General features: G+C 39.2%; 1 protein-coding gene across 6 annotated transcripts in view; it reads left to right on the top strand.

Annotated features, from left to right (window-relative positions):
* The first annotated feature begins 8,081 nt into the window (after positions 1 to 8,081).
* Positions 8,082 to 21,321, top strand: part of pde1ca (phosphodiesterase 1C, calmodulin-dependent a) — a 91,313-nt gene continuing 78,073 nt past the window's right edge. For 5 of the 6 annotated variants that reach the window (XM_072679698.1, XM_072679700.1, XM_072679699.1 and 2 more), the window contains exons 1-3: positions 8,082 to 8,612; positions 12,989 to 13,039; positions 15,432 to 15,597. In XM_072679698.1, the coding sequence (XP_072535799.1) occupies positions 8,528 to 8,612; positions 12,989 to 13,039; positions 15,432 to 15,597 (302 nt within the window). In that variant the 5' untranslated portion in view covers positions 8,082 to 8,527. The remainder of the gene's footprint in view (positions 8,613 to 12,988; positions 13,040 to 15,431; positions 15,598 to 21,321) is intronic. The other variant, XM_072679702.1, reaches the window with a different exon arrangement.

The following is a 21,321-nucleotide window of genomic DNA, read 5'->3' on the forward strand; positions in this document are numbered from 1 at the left end:
GTACGATACCTGTGAGCTTCACGCACAGTTCCTATGGTAACTTGCCTTCAGCTCGATCAGGGCCGAGTTTGGAGGGATGTGGTCTTTTCAGCTGACAAGAGCTCAGATTCTGTAGGATGGTGAGAAAAAGAAACAGGTTAGGCTTTTGTGCTCCCACTCCCACTCACTGGCAGGAAAGTTAACAGACTTTGTGCTGTGCTTGAATGGCAAGGCCATAAATGCTGTCCTTGACTCTTCTTTTTATATTTTATATTTATTTATTCTTTTTTTTAATGTGCAGTTGGAGGCTGACCCATACATATTATGGGCCAACCTCCAACCCATAATAACAGTTGTATGTTGTGGTTTGAATGTGCAGTAATTAACCATAAACATACCCTGATTTGTCCACTGGTTTGTAGGTGCATCCTAAATTATTCAGTTGATGCGTAATGATTATTTTTTCCCTTGATACTGAAGTAGTGGGAAAAAATGGAATCTCTAGCCAAACAAAGTCACGCACTGAAGGGCTGCTGGGAGGTATTTTCATAATTAAATGGTTATTTCTTTGTATCTGAACCTGGTTGTGCTTTGAGACATATTTAGTGTGTGCAGGTGGTGCAATGCAACCTGGCTTTTTATATCTTATAATAATAATAATAATAATAATAATAATAATAATTACAGTAGATATGTTCATAAAATGCATATTCTGTAATGAAATTACTAACAGAAACTACCCAAAAATACCCTGACACATACTGCCCTACTTCAAATGAGCTAAGCAGAGACCAAGCAGAATATTAACTTTTTATTGCTAAGTGTGAAAAAACAACAACAAATAACATTCACAAGCATTTTCCAAGATAGTTTACTTACAAACAGACTTGATTCATGACTGTTTTCAGTTATGCTCTTATAATGATGGATCCCACTGACCTCTTAATGTCCAAATATGAAAAACAATGGTGAATGCCATTGTCTTCTTAAAACCAAAAGGTTGGTTTTAAGAATAAATGTATTCTGAAGAACATTTGGCAAATGTTCTAATATCTAATTCTAATAAATCTAATATTAGATCTATTTGTGTCACAAAAGTAGCCTACAACTCTGCGTGCAATTTACTTGCTGTTGTTTCAGGTCATAAAAATACATAACACTAGTATGCAAATGCTTAGCATTGTTAACTGCATTCTTTCATTTCTGTGGTGGTTAAAGACATGAAAGAAATATGAGAGTCTGTGAATATGTGAACGATAGAAATATGAGCAACTTTTCAGCTGATTGATTATTATTTAGGCCAGAACAGGAAAAAACATAACCTGATTTGATTAATCTCAATTTTTGCTGAGGCACACAGATGGGAGGATTAGAATTAGGTGCCAACAGCATGAATTCATGGACCCAACCTACCTTGCAGTTCAGACTGGTTGAGGTGGTATAATGATGTGAGGAACATTTTCCTGATACACCAATCATTCATGGCTTGTAGGCCACAGACTATTTGAGTTTTGTTGCTGTTCATGTCCACAGTTTACCCATCTTCTAAGGATAACTTCCAGCATGATGATTATGTCATTATGCCATTATGTCATAAAATAACTAAATCAATCAGGGGGAAAAACAGAAAAGGGTGAGGGGGGATCCAAAAAGGAAATAAAAAAGTCTAAACAAAAACACCAAAAACAAGATAATTCAGTTTACAGAGTTGCAATTCCAGCAACCAAACAGTCTGTTCCACCAGCCAGACCAAAATAATGGCAGTGGACTTTTAAATACCCTGCCGTCCAATAAATTAATCCAATAAATCAACAATACCCATTTCCTTGGCTTTTAAAAGCACACTATATCAGTATTACAATATCCTATTCTGTTGCCACTTATGTAGAAAATATTAGCCATTTAAAAACTATGGCCTGCATACATGAACAGTACAAACAATACTCAAGAACACCTCACCTCACCTCAAGAACACCTCACCTCACCACCTCATCTCACCTTAAAGCACATTTTCCAGGTTCCAAGACTGGTGAAAAAAGACAACTACATATCTCTAGAACAGCTCAAGTCCTTTGATTCCCAGTTTGGCTGCACTACACCACAGATACAAGTCAATAAAGTCACAATGCACCATCCAAGTTATTGCAGTGTTAGAACTAGTACTGAACATTATATTTAACCTCATCAGTCCACTTCATTCATCGCCACACTGAACAATGCAGGGTAATTAAATCATTTCGGATTTGCTTGTTTTCCAGACTGCACAGTGCAGGTGTGTTTGCAGCTGCAGTCTGTGATGGTGTTCTGGACCTGTAATAAAAACGTTTCAAGACCATTTTTTTAAAAGCCGTCCTGAATTCAAAAGCTCAGTGCTGACAAATCTGCAGGAACTGTGACTCGTGTAGTGGTGTCCGTATGAACCAGAATTTTAAAGGAATGTTTCCAAGATCTGGTGGAATCCATGCCATGAAGAATTGAGGCCTAATAGTGTATGCATGTACATGCTTATGTGTATGCTTATTTTCAGCAGATGCTGCTTTAATCTCTTGCTGTTGATCTCCTTTCTTATTACTGGATTTCTGAAAACAGCGCTATACAAATACATTTGTAATCAATCCTGAAATCAGAGGATGCTGCAGCACCCTCACTAAGGCTTTGACGGTGTTTCATACTAAGTACACACAATAACTTAAGAAACATATAAAAAATAACAGTTTCTGTCAGTGTGACACTCCAAAAAGTTATATTGGGCAGAAAGAGAAATAAGTACCAGACACTATAGCTTATTCTCTCCATTCTGTGTCTTACACTTTGTTTCACACACTCTTTCTCTCACAGATTAAAGGTGAGGAGGATATTTCATAGGCGCTAAGTCACAGATGTGTAGAAATCTATATATAGAGCAAGTGTGTAAACAAATTCGTCTGGGGAGGATGTGTGAAGTGCGGAGACTGAGTGATGTAGCATGCAAAATCTCTACCTCCACTGCTCCAAGCCAGCAGTGCATTTCCAAAACAGCTGCTAATACATAATCATGATGTGGTCAGGTGCAGCCACATGTCTGCATGAGTGCATGAGAGGAGGCGTCTTGGGAAAAGAGGGTTAGCTTAGCTTCAGAGTTGAACTGGTTCTAGTTAAAGATGGCATGGACTGGACGTAATCTGTGTGAATGACACCAGCATCCATAAAATTGAATTCAAGTGCAGAAATGAGGTGAGAATAAAGGATGTTTGCTTTGTTGCATTTGAAATATTTGGATGATGAATGAGACCAAAATAGCACATTGACTCCCCTGGTTAGTGAGAGGTCATACCTTGTGTTAGATGGCTGTAACATTTTGGGAATGATAAAAATGTAAAACGCATCAGTGCTGTAAAATGTATGAATGTAAAGGTGACGAATCAACAACATCCATCCCAGCTAAGTGCTCATGAATATGAATCAATGGTTTGAAATTTTGGCTCTGTATGTAATACAACAAGAGAATGTTTAGCACTTTTTGTTTACAGTTCCTGATCTGCAGTGTTTCCAAGTGTATTGCTTGTTTATGCAGTAGCTGGAGACAGTAGCCTGTCAATGAAATGAATGTGACCTAGCTTAATTGGCTGAAACATCAAAGTTAGGTTTGGGGTCATAAAGATACGGACGGCATTTATATGTCACCCTTATCCACCTGCTGCACTGTAACCCAAGCCATGTGATCCTCAGCTCATTCTCACACCTCACCTTTAAGAGTGAGCCAACACCTCCACTTGAATGCAGCCATTCTAGGAGCACCTCATTCTGAACTCCAGCCGACACCACGAAGCATATGAGGGCAATACGTTTCAGGTTCCGCTTTTAACCGCTTCACCCCACCCCCTTCCTTCCGAGCTTACAGCAGTAAAGGTAGCAATGAAAGAAAGAAGAAGGTGTGTGTGGTTACCAAGTGACATGTTTCATTACAATAGTTTCTTTTGCCAGTGGCTCTTAGTGGCCTTGAGGCGGAGTGGATGTGCTTCACTCCTCCACAGCTGCAGAAAATACACTTTTTGTGCACCTGTTGTCCATGGTAACGAGATGTGAACAGTAAGCTAGTGATAACCCATTTTTATTGTCAGCAGAAATGCATCAGCTTTGTGACTGGCAGTACAGATGAGGGACTTAATTTGGAAATTCAGAGACTCACGTTCCTTTATCCCGTTTCTCCGGTCAGTGTTCTCTGTCTGTGCTTATGCATTTACACTGACTGCTATCTAAATAATCCTTATAGCTTTTAAGTTCTTGCTCGTTCTCACTGACTCTTTCAATAGGAAAATTCAAAAAGTACTCTGTGTCAAATGTTTGTGGACACCACTTTTAATGAATGCATTTAGCTACTTTAAGCTGCACTTATTGCTGGTACATATATGCAAATGCACACATACAGCCTGCCTAGTCCCTGTCCCTGTACTGCCAACAGAGTTGGACTCCCTGTAGCAAATAAACATGAACCTGCTGGCAGTAATGCCAGATGTGAGCTAGAGGGGTACAAAGTTCCCCAGCACTGAGCTGTGGAGCAGTGAGATGATATTCTCTGGAATGATGGTGCTCCACCCAATACTTTTAGAATGAGATGGGGAGTGGGGGTGAGGTGATGTGAGGTGGTGACCTTGCTGAATGCACTCAAATCATCTTATCATTGCCCCAAAATCTAGTAGAAAGCCTTCCCTGGACTGTAGATATAGTTACTTCAATAAAAGCAGGATAAACATTTTTAACACCCTTGATTACTGAAGAAACAATAGATAAGCATGTGTCCCAATACTTTTGTCTGTGTAGTAAAATGTACAAGATTGTTCCCTTTAGAACCACTCTCTCATCGGCTCTGTTTAAATTTCATGCGCCAAAAGGCTGGACCTACTCTGTCCTCCTTTTCTGAAGATATTTGGATGGATATTCAGAATGAAAGAGGCCTGTTACTGGAAGAACACTGAAGAACTAACCCACACACCAAGTTCATATTTACATAGCTGGCACAGCTTTGTTGCTTGAATCAATAGCTCCAGAAATTTTAGATTTTTCTGACTTTATCAGGACTGAGCATGAGTCGGTTTGTCGTTCATGGCTGTAAAAGAAAAGTGAACATGGTATGCTTATTGTTTACTTACATGAAAAAAAACTCACATAATCATAAGCTCGACGCATAATCACATGGATGGGGGAGTCGTAAGAGAATACCTGTGGAGGAACGCATCTCAGTGATTAACAAAAAGTGATGCATGGAGTTTACACGATTCAAACGCACATCACTTCCATAGTCACAATCATCTCTAAGTGCAAGCATAGGGAAAACAAAACTGCAGAGAACGTCATTATTTATTTTAGTATTGGACTAAGACATGTCTTGGCTAATGAGTTTTTAAAAATACAGTAAACAGAACAGATCAGTTAGCTCAGTTAGTGCTCATCATGAGTTTTTTTGCTTTAGCAGAATTTGCTAAAAGACCTGGTGTGACAAGTTCTGACAAGTTGACAAGTTTTCCTCATCCCCTGAATTACAGTTTTCCCTCCCTTTTCCTACTTATTCAGTAGCAGTAGCAGTATCCCAGAATGCCCAAATTCCATTATTTATATGTCACCAAATCTTTGGCAGAAGTCCAACAGTTTACAAGAGAATCTCAGGTGTGGAACGGTTATGAAAAATCAGTAATACAATTTTTTTTATTTTTACAAATTTTAAATAAATACTATTAAGCTGCATCACAATCTGGTATGGCAGCGCCGCTGCTGCAGAACACAGGGCCCTTGCAGAGAGTGGTGAAAACTGCCCAGTACATACAGGACCTCTACAACAAAAGATGTTGGAGAAAAGACATCAGCATCTTCTCTGACCTCACTTACCTTTGCCACTTGCTGTTTGCACCCCTGCCTTCCAGAAAGATGTACAAGAACATCCAAGCCACAACCACCAGATTCAAGAACAGGTTCTTCCCACATGCTGTTAAACACCAGCAACACCAACCTTAACTGAGCTCCTCCATACTAAGCTCCACATACGCAACTCCCTCTCTGTACATAAGGTGTGTACTGTTCTCTCTACCAAAACACTGTTTTGCTCTTCCATTTACACCCACAACACATTGCTGGTCTACACATTTATTCAATTTTACTATTAGTTTAGTAACGTAATTTGGACCCAGCCTTAATTAACACATTTGCACATGTACATGCACATAATTGTATATTTTGTATTTATTGTCAGTGCACATCTCATGTCTATCATTTACAAACACAGCTTATATCCTAAAATAGATTATTATTTATGAGTGCCACTTCTACAATCAAAAAGAACTGATTTGGATTAATATTTGCATATTCACTATTAAAAAGGCATCAGTGTAGCCAGTAAACATATACATTTCTAGGATGACTTCATAAGAAAGTTTGGATTGTTTTTCTTCAACTCTAAAAGAACATCAACAGCATTAAGGTGGAACTAAAAACTTGAAAACCACTCACTAACACTTGTTATTCACTAAATGTGACTAAGCTAACTCACATTTACTCAAAATGACACAGCTTGGCTAGTTTAGCAAGCTGTCAAGATTTATTAAGAGTAAACAACTTGTCAATGTCGTTAGCTAGCTTCTCTAAAACTACGGCACGCCTTGCAACTGCTGGTCTGTAACTCAGGGAAACTGCAACTGACTCTCAGACAGATGGATGATGTTGAGGCAGCGGGTCTGTTTGGCTAAAACAACATGGAGCAAGCTGCTTAATGCCATGCGTTGCCAAAAACATTGCGGCATGATATGTGGTAAAACAAGAGCTAACATTACAATGGCTTTTTAAATTGCACTTGTAGACAATACTACATGCTAGGGGGTTGATGTTGGATGCATAATTACCAGGGTTACAGTTATATAGCTAAATGTTGTCAATCTGTTTAATGTATGGGACTGTTAGAGTACCATACTTTACATAAGCAATAAAGTAGATAGATTTTAATCTCTCAAAGAAATTAGTAAAATAAGGCTTTGGATGAACCACCTTCAGAGAAATTCATCCAACCTAGCTATATAGCAAAGACTGGCCAGCAAAGATCTATCAGACAGTGAATACATTCCACTATTTCCACCACAGCAAATCTTTATGAGAGGATAAAATGTTAGCACTAACACCATCACATCCCTCAGATATGGGACAATCTGGACAAATGCCACTGAACTAGCTAGCTAGCCAATGTTACCAAGAAGAGTTTATTTAATCACAGATGATTTGTCTCTCTGAAAAAGGGATTTTAGAGGTGTGTGTTTATAACATGAAGTGTAATGAATGGCGGAGTGTTGTTGTGTTCACTGCTTCGTAACAACAACGATGTGATTCCCGATTCTTGACTAATGCGTCTTCAACTCCAGGAGGCGTTTTAATCTGTGCTAGGAATGCTATCAGCTAACCGGGACTGAAAGCTAGACAGATACAATAACTGAAACTAAGGGAGGCAGGATTTTGCAAGCAGTTCATTGTGTTCATTTAATTGTTTTCTGTTAAAATTATGTATTTATTGTGATTAATTTAGTTCAATCTATAAATGTTTCAGTGTGTGTGAAGTGAAATTGACATGTAAAATGAGTGCTCTCTCACTCACACACTCTTTTTAGAATAGCCATGCTTTTTTTTTTTGGTTAGTCCCACTACTTAAACCCTCTTAAATATCCATTAGACTAATCAGGGTTGCATTCGCATGAGTAAATATTTTGGTGAAATAATATTGAGGCTGCCATGAAAACTGATGCAGGGATCTGCTCACACATTTACCCACAGTGGCTGCATAATAGTGAGTACATTCATAAATAAACAGCACAGCATGATGTTTTTAGTGGGCAGAGTTGCAGTAGGAGTTGGTCAGTAGTGCACAAGGTCATATCATGTACACACACACACACACACACGAGTGGGTTAATGAAAGAGGGAGGGGATAGACTGAGGGAAAATGAGAGAGAAAAGAAATAGCTGGAGAGAAGGAGGGTGAGGTAGGAAGGGAGACGAGAGGGTGGGGTGAGGGAATTACAGGCAAAGAGAGACTGAGGGAGAAAAAGAGAGAGAGCTAGCGAGCAGGAGTGAGAGAGAAAGAAGGGGAGGGAGGTAAACTAGAATCTTCCTGTACATCCTCAGCAGTCTCTCCTCATTTACTGACACATGGGCAAGCCTGAAATGCAGTCAGGAGTGTGTAGAGTTTTGTAGGAGTCTTGCAGAGAGGACAGAAGTGATCCAGGTGGATGCATCATCACTGCGCTCCACACTTCTAATCATCTACCCTGACCTCTCTCAACACACACACACACACACAGACTCCTCTCTGGGCTTCAACACGTGTTCCTCTGCACCTGGGGAGCCGATCTCCAGCACTTGCTGCCCACACACACCACCTCTCCAGGGGACAGTTTCCAACCAGCAAGCCCCTTCTCTCTCTCTCTCTCTCTCTCTCTCTCTCTCTCTCTCTCTCTTTCTCTCAAGCCTCATCAAGACAGCCAAACAAGAAGCAGGGGCAGAGACGCTTGCTGTCTGGAGCAGCTACTGGAAGAAGATGACAGAGCCGAGTTTCAAAAAACAAGGATTCAAAAAGTGCCGGAGTGCCACATTCAGCATTGATGGGTTCAGCTTCACTATCGGTAAGACTGGAGCTAATGGTCAAGTGTGTGTGGGTGTGTGTGTGACTGAGTGTAACCAAGCTTGTCCTGTTAATCCCATTACTAAGTGCTCACTGGTGACCTGGCGTTGGAGTCTGTGTTGGTTGTGGTGTTTTTTTTCTTGTGCTGGACATGTGTGAGAGTTTTGCTGATGTCCAAGTAGTTGTCTAAGTAGGTTTTTTTGTACTTGTTGTACTTAAGGATCTGAAACTATAATAAAGTTAATGCATAAAAACATATTTTATTTTATGTGTGCATTTTTAAATTTTTTAATACATCATTGCTGTCCTGCAAATTTGTTGTATCTTCTTTTTTTTTTATAAATAGAGGTGCTACAAATGGTTTTTTGAGCAATGCCAAAAAAATTCCCATAGGGAAACATTTTTTGGAAACGAAAGGTGATGAAATGAAAGGAAACTTTTAAAGGTCTGTACCTATTTAAAGGTTTTTCACACTCACATCTCTTTTACAGTAATTAATCTTCTAAGAAATAGTTTAAATGACCCTTTGTAGAACCTCTATTTTGGTGTAATATGAATCTGATGGTTGATCTTTACATTTCATGATGAATGGAATAATAGAAATGCCTTTCTATTGGACTTGGATTTAAGTATTTTTACACTTCCATTGAAAGATAATAAGGTATTTTCCTTCTACTGTAAAGTTGACATTTTGGGGATACAAGGTTGTGTAACAGACATGATATATATATATATATATATATATATATATATATATATATATATATATATATATATATATTGTATTTTGTGAAATGAGTCATAGTACTTTGTGTTTCGTCCTCCAAAGCCTGAATTCTTCTCCAGTTCTGTCAAACATCGAGAGCTTCATAAGACAAAATGATCTGTCTGTTTTCCTGACAGTTCGTGTGCTCCTAGGCGTTTGTACGGATGCAGGCATAGAACAATACAGTCCAAGTGGCAAAATGACATGACAGCTGAGAACATAGGATGGTGGTAATTACACCCTTTCAAAGGTCAAGTGGCAGTGCTTATGTAACAGGCCACAATCAGTACGGCTGAAAGCAGGCAGTGGGAAGAAGACTGCGAGGATGCTGCACAGTTAGACCACGTTTGTTAATCTGCTGCACATGCACATTGTTTTTGATGAAGTCTGCCTCTGTTATGCTAATATGAGAGGCTGACCATATGAGTGCGCGCCATGTTCAGTTCATCAGCTAGCTGGAGCAGAAAACTCCTGTGATGACAGGATAATAGACCAGGGACTGCTTCTTGTTTGAAGAGATGAGTTGCTGAGTAGGCTATTGTTTGTCTATGAGATGTGAGTGACTGGTTGTGTGTGTTTGTGAGTGTGTGTTCATTCTGTGAATGATGGCTATATAAACAGCTCGGCTCTTTAAATCACAGCAGGCAGATAAGGGACTTTCTCGTACAACCTGTGTCTGCTATCCAGTTGCCTTTGTGATTACTGTCGCCATGGCCACCAACAGGGAGGAGATGTGATGTCATCATTGCAGCGTGATTCCTGTTGCTTTGTAACAAACAAGTCAGTCTCTTCCTCTTATGATGACCCTGTGTATGTGTGTGTGTGTTTATGTTTATATTTCAAGAAGACGAGGAATCTTGCAATTTGACTTTTCACCACATTTTTTGTAAAACTGACAAAGTCAACACACACACAATCATTTTAAAACAGTGTAATAAGTTGCTTTCAGATAGATATACCACACAAAAAACGAATGTTTGTGTGTGTGTTTGTGAAGGGAAACCCAGCAGAGAGCTCATTAGAGCACCTGTTGGCTAATCAGTGAGGCTCAGTGAATTGGGTGCAGGAGAAAGAGTGAAGGAGGAGAGAGAGCGCTGGGGCTGGAGGAGGGGTGAAGATGGGGGAGTGCTCCTGTCCCTCAGCAGGGGACCCTCAGTCGTCACAGCACTACTGGAGTTTTCGCGGTAGTGCAGGGGGAATCATTATCGCTAATGAAGTGCCCTCTTCCGACTCCTGAGTGCAGACATATTGGACACAATACAGTCCCCACCGACTCACCGGGCTGAAAGGGTCCTCTCTTCAGAAGCCCTCTGATCCCCCTCATTATCCGTCTGCCACAATGGCGTTCATGTCTCCACTTAACAGTCTGCTCTTTTTGCTACTTGGGCTTCCTCACAGTCTCCAGTTCTTATTCAACTTTCCATGTCTTATCCACTCTTCTTCCTTGTCACTTGGTGTTTTTTTTATTGACGTGATTTTGGACAGTTGTTATGGGTCTGTTTGTCATGAAATGTTTACATGGTGTTAAATCGCACCTTAAATGGCCCTTTCAACTAGTGTGGCAAAAAAATACACACAACGTAAAAGTGAGATGGGAAGATTTTGACATGGCTGTAGTGATACATAAACATTGTCAAACATATTTTGTTCTAAAGTGAAAAATCAACTGATAGACTTGAGTAAGTTATGGTTTCCCTTCTGGATGTGTTTTTGTAAAGGCATAATGAGAGGCCCACCTTCTTCTTTTGTGTAAATAACACTTGAATGAGTGTTCCCTTTGACCTGTACTAAGCCTCTGCGCAGTGTCTGTGCTGATGTTGTTTGACATTTGTCTTGCTCGTCACCATAAAGGGAAAGATTTGCTTATAGCATGAAGCAGTTACAGTGGGGACCTTTTAAGATAAACACACCACACACACACTGGCACGCAGGGCCCATGTCCACTGAACTGTTGACAGCCTGCAGACTTGTGGGGCCACATTGCCTCGGTAATCTTCTTGTTCTATCTGAGAAACAAGCCAGTGTCTGTGATCTCCCTCAGCTCTAAACTCCATGGGGGCCACTTACTGATGTTCTCTACTTTCTGTCATGACACCTACGCTCACACAGATCCATCCCCAGAGCACGACCTTGTACTTTCACTGTCTTCACAATCAAAAAACACAAAGCTACACTCTACCTTTAGCCTTCTCCCTTTCAACATTCCCCAGCAGGCCTCTTTAAAGAACTGAATTTAAAGCTAGCTGCATCACCGATTTCATTTTCATTTGATCTAGGACTGAGACTTTACACCATGTCAGTTCTTCAAATTGTAGTTTATGTTTCTTTGAAGAAACTTCATAGACATTAATGCATGACAGTGATCTGTTTTTTTTTTCTTTAAAGACAGTAGTGTTTAGTATTAGATTGTAGTGCAGTCCTTTAAAGATCACATTAAAGATCAAAATAAAATTACACAATGAATTAGTTTGAAAAATAATATAATAAGGCTATGTACAGTATTGAAATGATTGCATTTCTTCCCAGTATTTCTTAAGATACAGTTGACAAAAATTTACTTACACTCATTGTGGACATGAATATCATGGCAATATTGGGCTTTTAATGATCTCAATAAAAATCCAATCTGTCTTTTAAATTCCTGTTCGTGATCATAATCGACTACAGCTGGTAGCTTATGTGTGTTTGTGTCTTTTGATGGCACTCATTGGATTGACCAACACAGTACAATAGGAAAGCACAAGGAGCCCAGTGCAGATCTCAGAAGGGTGATCCAAACTGTACAAAATACAGAGAAATGTAGAAGTAAATGGTTCAGGAGCATCATGAGAACCAACTAAGCCACAGACCTGCCATGTACTGAAAGATGCTGGCACACCAGTTTCACTGTCTACATTTAAGCAACTTCTACACTGCTGTGGTTTGTGTGATTTCTGTCCAAATGGACAAAGCAATAGCCTTCCAGAGAAAAAAGTGAGGCATCCAACCTTTACTCAACTGTACCAATAGTTATGCTCTGGGGCTGCCAGTGGAGCTGGTACACTGCACAAAGTTGGAATAATGAAGAAGCAGGACTACCTCAAATTTCTTCAGAATAACCTCAGGCCATCAGCTTGACTGCTGGAAACTGGACATAGCTGGGTGTTCCAACAGAACAGTAACCGCAAACACACTTCAAAGGTAGTGGAAATGGATAAAGCAGGCTTAGATGAAGCTTTTGGAATGAATTCCAAATGCTGACTGCAACATTTGTCTTTTGACCCCAACCGGCTATCAAAAGTGTTAGGGTTCAATTTGCTATGGGGCCTTTAAATGTAGTTCTGTATAGTTTTATATAGTTGTATATAATTTTAAGTATTTCAGAAAATCCCAAAATTTTAGAATTAGAGATCCCACGCTCATTATGCCCCAAAGAAATCATTTAAAGTCCATTACTGCCATGATACTTATGTCCACAATGAGTATGTAAACATTTGACCGCCACTATATATTCATTGAAAATGACATTTTTAGTATGGGCAGGGATGTCTCTTCAGCTAGAGGAGCAGATGCAGCCTCCAGGCTATGTGTGCTTATCTCTCAATCACATTTACCTTTTTTTCTATTTGCAGTGGCAAATGAAACAGGGGAAAGCCACTCCAGGCCTCTTGCCCGCTTTACACGTGAGTACTCAATTTAAACATAGCGAGTTGTTCAAAACTGTACGATATAAAATAAACAGTAAAAACATTTATAATTCATGAGGAAAGGACACAAGATTTATGGACAGGCTCACATTACTGGGACTTTTCCGTAGTCATACAGATCATGTGTCAGAAAACAGCTAAAAAAAAACAGATCACCTTAGTTCTCTGTAAACCAAATAAATTTAGAACTAATGAAGTATATTAATACATAAAGCTAATTCAAATTAAGAATGATTATAAATAGAATATAAATTTGTTAGGAATACAGCTGTATGAAAATAACAGGACTGACTAATAGCATAGGTGTTGATGACACGTCTACACAAACATGACTCTGAAAAGAGAATATTTGTAAAATAAACTAATGACACACAGGTGAAAACAGCAGGTTCATGAATAACTATTCAGTTTTTCTTCACAACAAACAGAACAGCACTTAATCATTAGTTTAGTATTTCGATAATGTGTTGAGCTGGGTTATACACACATTTCATTATGGTGAAAGAACAGTTAAAGCATGTCCTGTAAAAGCACACCATGGGATAAATCTGAGGGCATTTAACCTATGAAAGCCTAAATTGTGGCAAATCTTTACTCCTCCTATCCAGCCATTTGCTTTTACTGTATAGTGCAGTATAGTTACCGGTTAGGTTTTGTAGGGTGACCATATTTTGGTTTTCAAAAAAGAGCACACCAGAAACACATGAGCATTTATTGTGGTTAGGATGATGTGGCCTGGGGGGGGGGTTTCAAGTAGGCCTAAGTTGTGGAACCATGGCAGTGTGTGTGTATGAGGGTTGGAGGCAGTTAAATATCTCTTAAAGTTAGAAGTTTGTTAATGATCATTAATACATAAACATTTACTTATTTACAAAACTAATATAGTCTTAAAAGCCATCATGGCCGAATCACATTTTACAATTTTCATTTTAACTTGAAGTTTTACTTTTATCACCTTTTACATTGTTTTCATTTTTATGCCAATGTAGAAATATATATTAGCAAATATATCAATACAATTAAAAAGTCATAAAAAATGTCAAACCAATTAGTGTTTGTTTACATTTGCATTCAGGTATTTTTTGGCTGTAGCCAATCGACTGTGGTGGGAAGACATTTGACCAATGGTTGATGTAGATGCTGGTACATGTTGACCAATTGTGGTGGTGAGAATGCAGGACTTACTAACATTCACATTTGAAGCTGTATAAAACTGTGGTGGCTGCAGAAGCAAATGCTGACGTGAGACAAATGAGAAATTCCAAACATTTAACACAATTTAGAAATCCCGCCTGAACGCATTTTTTCACACCCCAAAAACCCGGAACCAATATTAAATTGAGTATGGAGAATGAAAGAAAGGGTTAATGATCTGAAGCATCTACATCACCTGTCAAACACCCTTAAAAAAACAATGAATGATCAGGTACCCTAAAACTTACTGTATGTATAGATGTTAGTTCCGATTAATAAAAAATGGCTGTAGTTCGTAAATGGTTAATGCAACATTATTTTCTTCCCCTTTAATTAAATCTGAAAGTTTACCCTTCAATCACATGGTGGTGGTGTACAATGCAACATGTAAACTATTGTATTAAAACAACCTGAATGACCAAAACTGGCTGTTATTGTGCTTGAAAATTTTTTATTTGAAAAGTGTTTATTTATCTTTTTAGTGTAAATAGAGACATGATTAGTGAATATCTGTGTACAGAACAGAGTAGACAAGTCATTAGTGTTGTGAAATTACCTTAGCATGTCAACATCTTTCTTGTTTCATCGGATTGGTGAAACACTTACTTTCACACTTTCAGTACATTCAACTGTTTATATTTTGAATCGTACTAAATATTACTAAATAATTACTAAAATGATATTAAAATGTTATGTTTATGTGCAGAATGTAGGCTAGATGGCAGCATTGGCCAGAATACTGTCTGTTTAAGGACCATAATATATGGCCTACACCAGGTCTCTGAGAGGAGTGCCCATTTCTCTTCTTTCTTATGGCTGACCTGCCTTCAGGTCATTGATCTGGTTTCAGTGCAGTGACAGGAAAAGGTTAGCGTTAGGATGAACCTTCTTGTAGACCAGTGGGGCAGTGGGTCTGCCTACACAGCCTGAACAGCAGGTGGGGACAAATACCTACAACTGTCCTTTCAGTGGAAGTCCTACTCGTTGGTTGGAGATAGTGTTCTCTCTTGAATCAACAGTTAATGATAAGAATAATAAAAACCGCTGATGCAAAAATGAATTATTATGTAAGGCCCGTGCAAGGCCTAATTTAAAGAAGTTCACCATTTGCAAATTCACTTCATCTGTATTGTGTGTTGTATCCTCCTGAGTCTTTCCTCTTTGTTTGCTGCAGGTTCCAAGTCGCAGAATGCCTTATGGAATGCTATCACAGCAGGGATTGGGATCAGAGACAAAGACAAAAGAGGGATCTTAATCGATCCACGTAGTCCTGAGGAGATCCTCGCTGATGAGCTGCCTGCTGTAGACAGTCCCGATGCCATGGAGAAGACTGCCATCAGGTTTGGAGAATGTCATAGCTTTTCTTTTCAGTGTGCTTCTGAACACTGTGCTGGATACCTGGATAAATAGAAACGGATGAAAATGGGTTCATTATGCAGAGCCAGTGTCTATTCATTATCTCTGATCCAATTAAGTGTGACCTGGCATTTTTCAGGGCATTCTCCTAAGGCCTGCTTGGACTGGGTCAAGCAGAAAGAAAAGGCCCTGTGCTGTCCACTTGCTGTTGACAAACAAAGCTGTTATGGGTCAATAGACATGTTACAATGGGCAGGCTTGGATTATGGCAATCGAAGTGTACTGTTTGTGAACTGACTGTATGAGTCTATGTGTGTGTGCTCTTGTGATTGCATAGAGCTTAGTAGAACAGCTGGCAGGTGTTGATTGGAGCGTATTGATTGGCTGGATCAATGGGATTTAAAGCCCAGGCCAGTGTGACCTGTTTGCTTGCACTCTGGTGAATAGCTCCCCTAGCTTTCTTCAGAGGAGGAACACCGGGCTTTTCTCAGATGTTTCGTCAGATGTTGTTGTTTTTTTTTCCCTCTCCTTCCTGAGGCATGATATTGACAACAACAGGTGCTACAGTGTGAAACCAATATACACAGCCATTTAATCTGCCACAATAGAAAGCAGAGCTTTGACTGTTTGAAGTCTTAAAGATAAGTGCCAGGCTGCTGAAAATGCCTTTAATAATATTCAGTATTCTTTTAGAAGCAAAAGCAAAACACACAAAATTTCTAGAAGAGCAGGATGTACATGTATTCTTCCTGTCCCAAAGCTTGATAGGCTTCTGAGACTGCAGTCTCCAGGGAAGATCACTCAGCTTAATGTCTAGGATCTGGTAGCGATGGCATGCTGTCAATGGAGCTAGCACAACATGTACTCCAAGCAGACGAGTAAGAAGCTCTGAAGAGCAGGAGCTGTCGTAGTGATGGGTTATGCTTCTGTTTTGTGCTATAACACTCGGTGAGTGGTGAGCAGCGTAACCTGTATTTGCTGAAAATTTATAAGTGAGAGAGAGAGAGCAAGAGAGAGTTTGATATTTAAATGCTGCCAGGTGGATTGGTGCTCAGTATTCTAGTGACTGAAAGAAGGTTTGAGTGCTAAATTATTTCTCATGACCTTTTGAGATTTGCTGTGATTAGATAACACATTCTGCTTGGAAAATATGGCTTGACATATTGCATTGGTGTGTGTGTGTTTGTGTTTGCATGTGTAAATGTATGTGTGCATGTGTGTGTGTGTGTGTTTCCAGCTGTCTCTGTGTAATTAAATATGAACTAAAAATGAGTTGGGTAGCTGGTGCTGTGTGAGCACAGTCGTGTGGACTTTTCCGTATTTTTGGTTAAGCTTACATTATCCCTGCCCTCCGCTAGGCTGGGATAGAGCGATAAAGAGCCTGAGTGAATAATGTACTGCACTCTGCTCTGAGTGTGTAATCCTCTCTGTCATCAATGTTGGAGAGAACCAGAGGCAGACAGAGATGCGTATGGATACACACAGTATACATGTACACAGGATATAAACATTAATCCCCAAAATGTCTTTACAAGAGGAGGAAAAAACATCTTAACTTGCAATGGAATATTAAAAGATTTTACAAAAATATTTTCACAAAAATAGATAGATTTCATTAAAATTATATAAATAATATAATTTAATATAAGCTAGTTTAAAGGACAAGGTTTTGTTCCAAATTCACCCAGAGGCCCCAAACCAGCATTACATATTTAAATAGGATGCATATACTTATGGGATGTGTGTGAGTGTGTATGTATGTATGTATGTATATATGTATATGATGGTTGAGCACAGATACTGATTGAGGGTGGTGCTGATTAACTGAGACATTATAAATAAGGAGACTGGTTAAAATATGAATGGGAGTTTTCGGAAAGCTCCATGTGGCGTCCGGTTACATATGTGCAGTAGAACAAGCCAAAAACTTCTTTTTTGTTGCATTATTGAGCCAAATGCTACAGATTATTCAGGAGGTTTTTGTCCCATTTTTACTTTTTAAAATACTGTTTTTTGACCTTCATTTTAGAATATCTTGGCTTTTCTCGCTTCATTCATAGAAATAGATTAGAAATGTGGTGTGAAGATGGTCGCCAAGTGAACAGACTATATATCTCTAATATCTCTATTGTTCGAACTACAATATTGACTTTTAGTTTACTTTACTTTCTATTCAATTCCAAAAAACAACTTTCAGTGCTGATAGTAATGCACAACTCTTTTTGTAGAGTATGTATATTTGTGAAATTTCTTTTTTTCTCCTCTCAAAGCAATCTTTTAAACTGTCTATGGCTACTGTAGACAATGGATATTACTCTGCCTCTGCTTGAGAATCTGATGTTTGGTCAAGACAGAGACAAGTATTTTGGCATGCTTTATCACAGTTTCATAACCCCCCCCCCTCTGATGCACAGCTTCTGATTCTAGGGTTTTCGAATGGCCCAATCCATACCACTTTCAGTAAAGTCTAAATGATAGGTCGATTCCTAACTAGCACTGCGCTCATAATTTCTGTCATTTCAGGTGACTGAAAGGAAATAAGAGAGTCTTTTGTGTGGAAATACAAAAGGCCTATGGATGCTGATTCTCAGTCACAACGTACAGTAGCTCTGCCTCTTTGGAAGATATGTGCAGCTCTAATGAAGTTGGACTGCAGAGGCTCCAGCAGACAGTGGTGGATGGTGCAGCCAGTGGCTCATCATTAATCAGTCCAAGTGCAACGGTAAGGGGGGGCACATGCAAGGTGGGTTTCCTCCTGCCTGCAACACATGGCATTACCTCTGACGTCAATGTGCCACTCTGACTGCTATGAATACCCTGCCGTAAATAGTGCTTCAGTGAACTCCCTAATGTTCTATTAGCCCTTCATTGTGCGTGTGGAGGCGCTCGTGAAGTCGCGCTAGGGAACGGCCCTGGCTTGCTAGAAAGAGATGTGCAGCAGTTATGAGAAAGGGAAGGAGAGAGAGAGAGAGATTCTGTAGGTGACTTTCAAGTCATGTTAGTCTGCTGTCATGACCCCAAGCTCTAAGCTCTACCGGCGTGTTAAGCCTGAATGCCTATATTAGAAAGAGTTTCCATAAACATTTGGACATATAGTGTAAATTATGTATTCTTATATGTAGAGTATTTTTAACCTATTCATGTCCAGCATTGCAGTGTCACATAATTGACATTTTAAGTAATTACATACTTTTTGCTCTCAGATTTATTTAATGAATTATTAGTCTTGTTCTAAAAAGACTAATTTTGTAATGTGGTTTGTATGATTTAGGAAATGACATAGCTGACATAGTAATGAAAGTTACTATTAAATTAAATTAAATGAAAGTTTTGCCTATGAACAGTACATTTACATTTAAGGCATTTGGTCGATGCTCTTATGCAAAGTGGCTTACATTTGAATCAGTTACACAGGTATATGAATGCAGTCTTGCTCAAAGATTTATGGTGTAGTGCGGTGTAGACCTGTCATTACAACTATTTTTCCAGACAAAATATATATTTTCCCAGATATAATTGCGATACATGGTATTATTGTCTTGAGATTATATGATACATTTATATAATGATGAAGGGGCAGTGCTGGCTCAGCAGTTAGAGCACCGGGCTATCAATAACAGGGTTGTAGGTTCGATTCCTGGGCTTAGCAAGTTGCCACTGTTGGGCCCTTGAGCAAGGCCCTTTACCTTCTCTGCTCCCCGGGCGCTGGAGTTGGCTGCCCACAGCTCTGGGTGTGTGTACTCACTGCCCCTAGTGCACTAGTGTGTGTGTGTGTGTGTGTGTGTGTGTGTGTGTGTGTGTGTGTGTGTGTGTGTGTGTGTGTTCACTACCACAGATGGGTTAAATGCGGAGGACACATTTCGCTGTACACTGTATAGTGACAAATACATGCACCTTTAATGATAATATCATAATAATGCAATTACACCTTTTACAGAGCAGTGAACCTTTGATGATTAAAAATATTCAGGTATTGCCAGTTTGATATTTTTGAGTAAATTGGCAATTCCTTCAGAAACATGGAGTAAGCCAGCAGTGAATGCAGGCTATGACTCCTGTCAGCTTTGCTTGAATGAAAGTGTTTTCTAACCTCTGCCTTTGCGGTGAAAGCCCAGTGTCACTCGAGCAGACGACATTTACAAGGAAAAAGCATCGTGGCGAGAACATGCACAAATGTCACATCATCAGGGAGAGAGAGCGGCTTGTCTTTCAGTAGGATGGAAAGAGGGAGGAAGCCATCAGGGGACAGTGCATCTACACGTCTGGTGGAGATTAGCGAGAGGGGGAGAGAGAGAAAGAGATGTTGAAAAGATGAGGAGATTACCAAGGGATTGCACTCTTGAAGACAGTGTCACAAAGCCAGCCAACCTTTCTGAAAGTGTTCATGTGGGAGATGGCAGGCAGTGGTGATGTAACACAGGAATACATGCTGTAGTCCAACCACACCATGCTTTTTAAACATACACCATGTATCCAAATGTTTGTGGACACCCCTTCTAATAAATTTCTTCTTTGCTGACACAGATGTGCAAATGCACACACACATCTTGTCTGATGAGGTGGGGTGGTGACCATCTAGCTTCCTGATCTTACTTATGGTCTTGGCTCTGAATCCAATCAAATCCTCACAGCAGTGCTCCAAAATCTATTAGAAAGCTTTCCCTTGACTGTAGAGGTAGTGACTCCAACAAAAGCAGGATAAATTCTTTTTTGATACCCTTGATTTGACCCTTGACCCTTGAACGAAACAATGAATGAGCAGGTGTCCCAATACTTTTGTTTGTATAGTGTACGTCTGTAAAACCCTAAAGCAGAGCTGAGTCAAGCAGGCTAAACTTGTAAAGTCCTTGAACACAAATCTATAACCCTGCAAGATTTCCATCCCGCCTGGCGCATAACTTATCTTATGTGTACAGAATATACTGTCAAAGCAGGATCACTTAATCAAGAGCTTTTATTTTATGCAATTTTTTGTTTTAAGCAGTGTTCAATATATATATATATATATATATATATATATATATATATATATATATATATATATATATATATTTTCATGATTTACAAGTGTGTTATTTTTTATTAAATGTATATTTTTTATAATAAGTTTTGTTCTTCCCCTGGAGTTGTTATGTAGTTACTTCCCTCAGAATGTAGAACCCATCCAGACCTCAAGCTGAATGAGACCTTCATTTTTTTTCCCCAGCTTCCAACATATTAAGATTGACAGAGATTTTCCTGCCCTTATCTCATCTGAAAATTCTATGACTAACGGGTAAGATTGAACCATCATGACCTTCACGGTTTGGGTTGTCAGTCACATTTAATATCACTATTTAGCAAAAGGTGGCATTCTATTATGCCCACAATTTTGAAGACCTTCACCTCGATTTTTTTCAAGGCAACAGCAGTGGATGTTAATCATGTCATTTTTCGCAGGACATTTGCATAATTGTTAATTGCTAATTGATCTATTAACACCATGTACAGTTGCAATTTAAAACCAAAACATCCTGACCTCACTAATGCTCTTGACGCTGAACACAATTAAATCCTCACAGCAATGCTCCAAAATCTAGCAGAAAACCTTCCCTTTCCTTCCCACTTACTCCAACAAAAGCAGAATAAACTATATCAAATTCTTACATTTCTCTCAGACTGATGAAAATCCAATTTAATTTTTTTAATATTTCCAGCAAAAATGTATT

This window comes from Salminus brasiliensis, chromosome 5 (genome assembly GCF_030463535.1).
Source record: "Salminus brasiliensis chromosome 5, fSalBra1.hap2, whole genome shotgun sequence".
Lineage (NCBI taxonomy): Eukaryota > Metazoa > Chordata > Actinopteri > Characiformes > Bryconidae > Salminus > Salminus brasiliensis.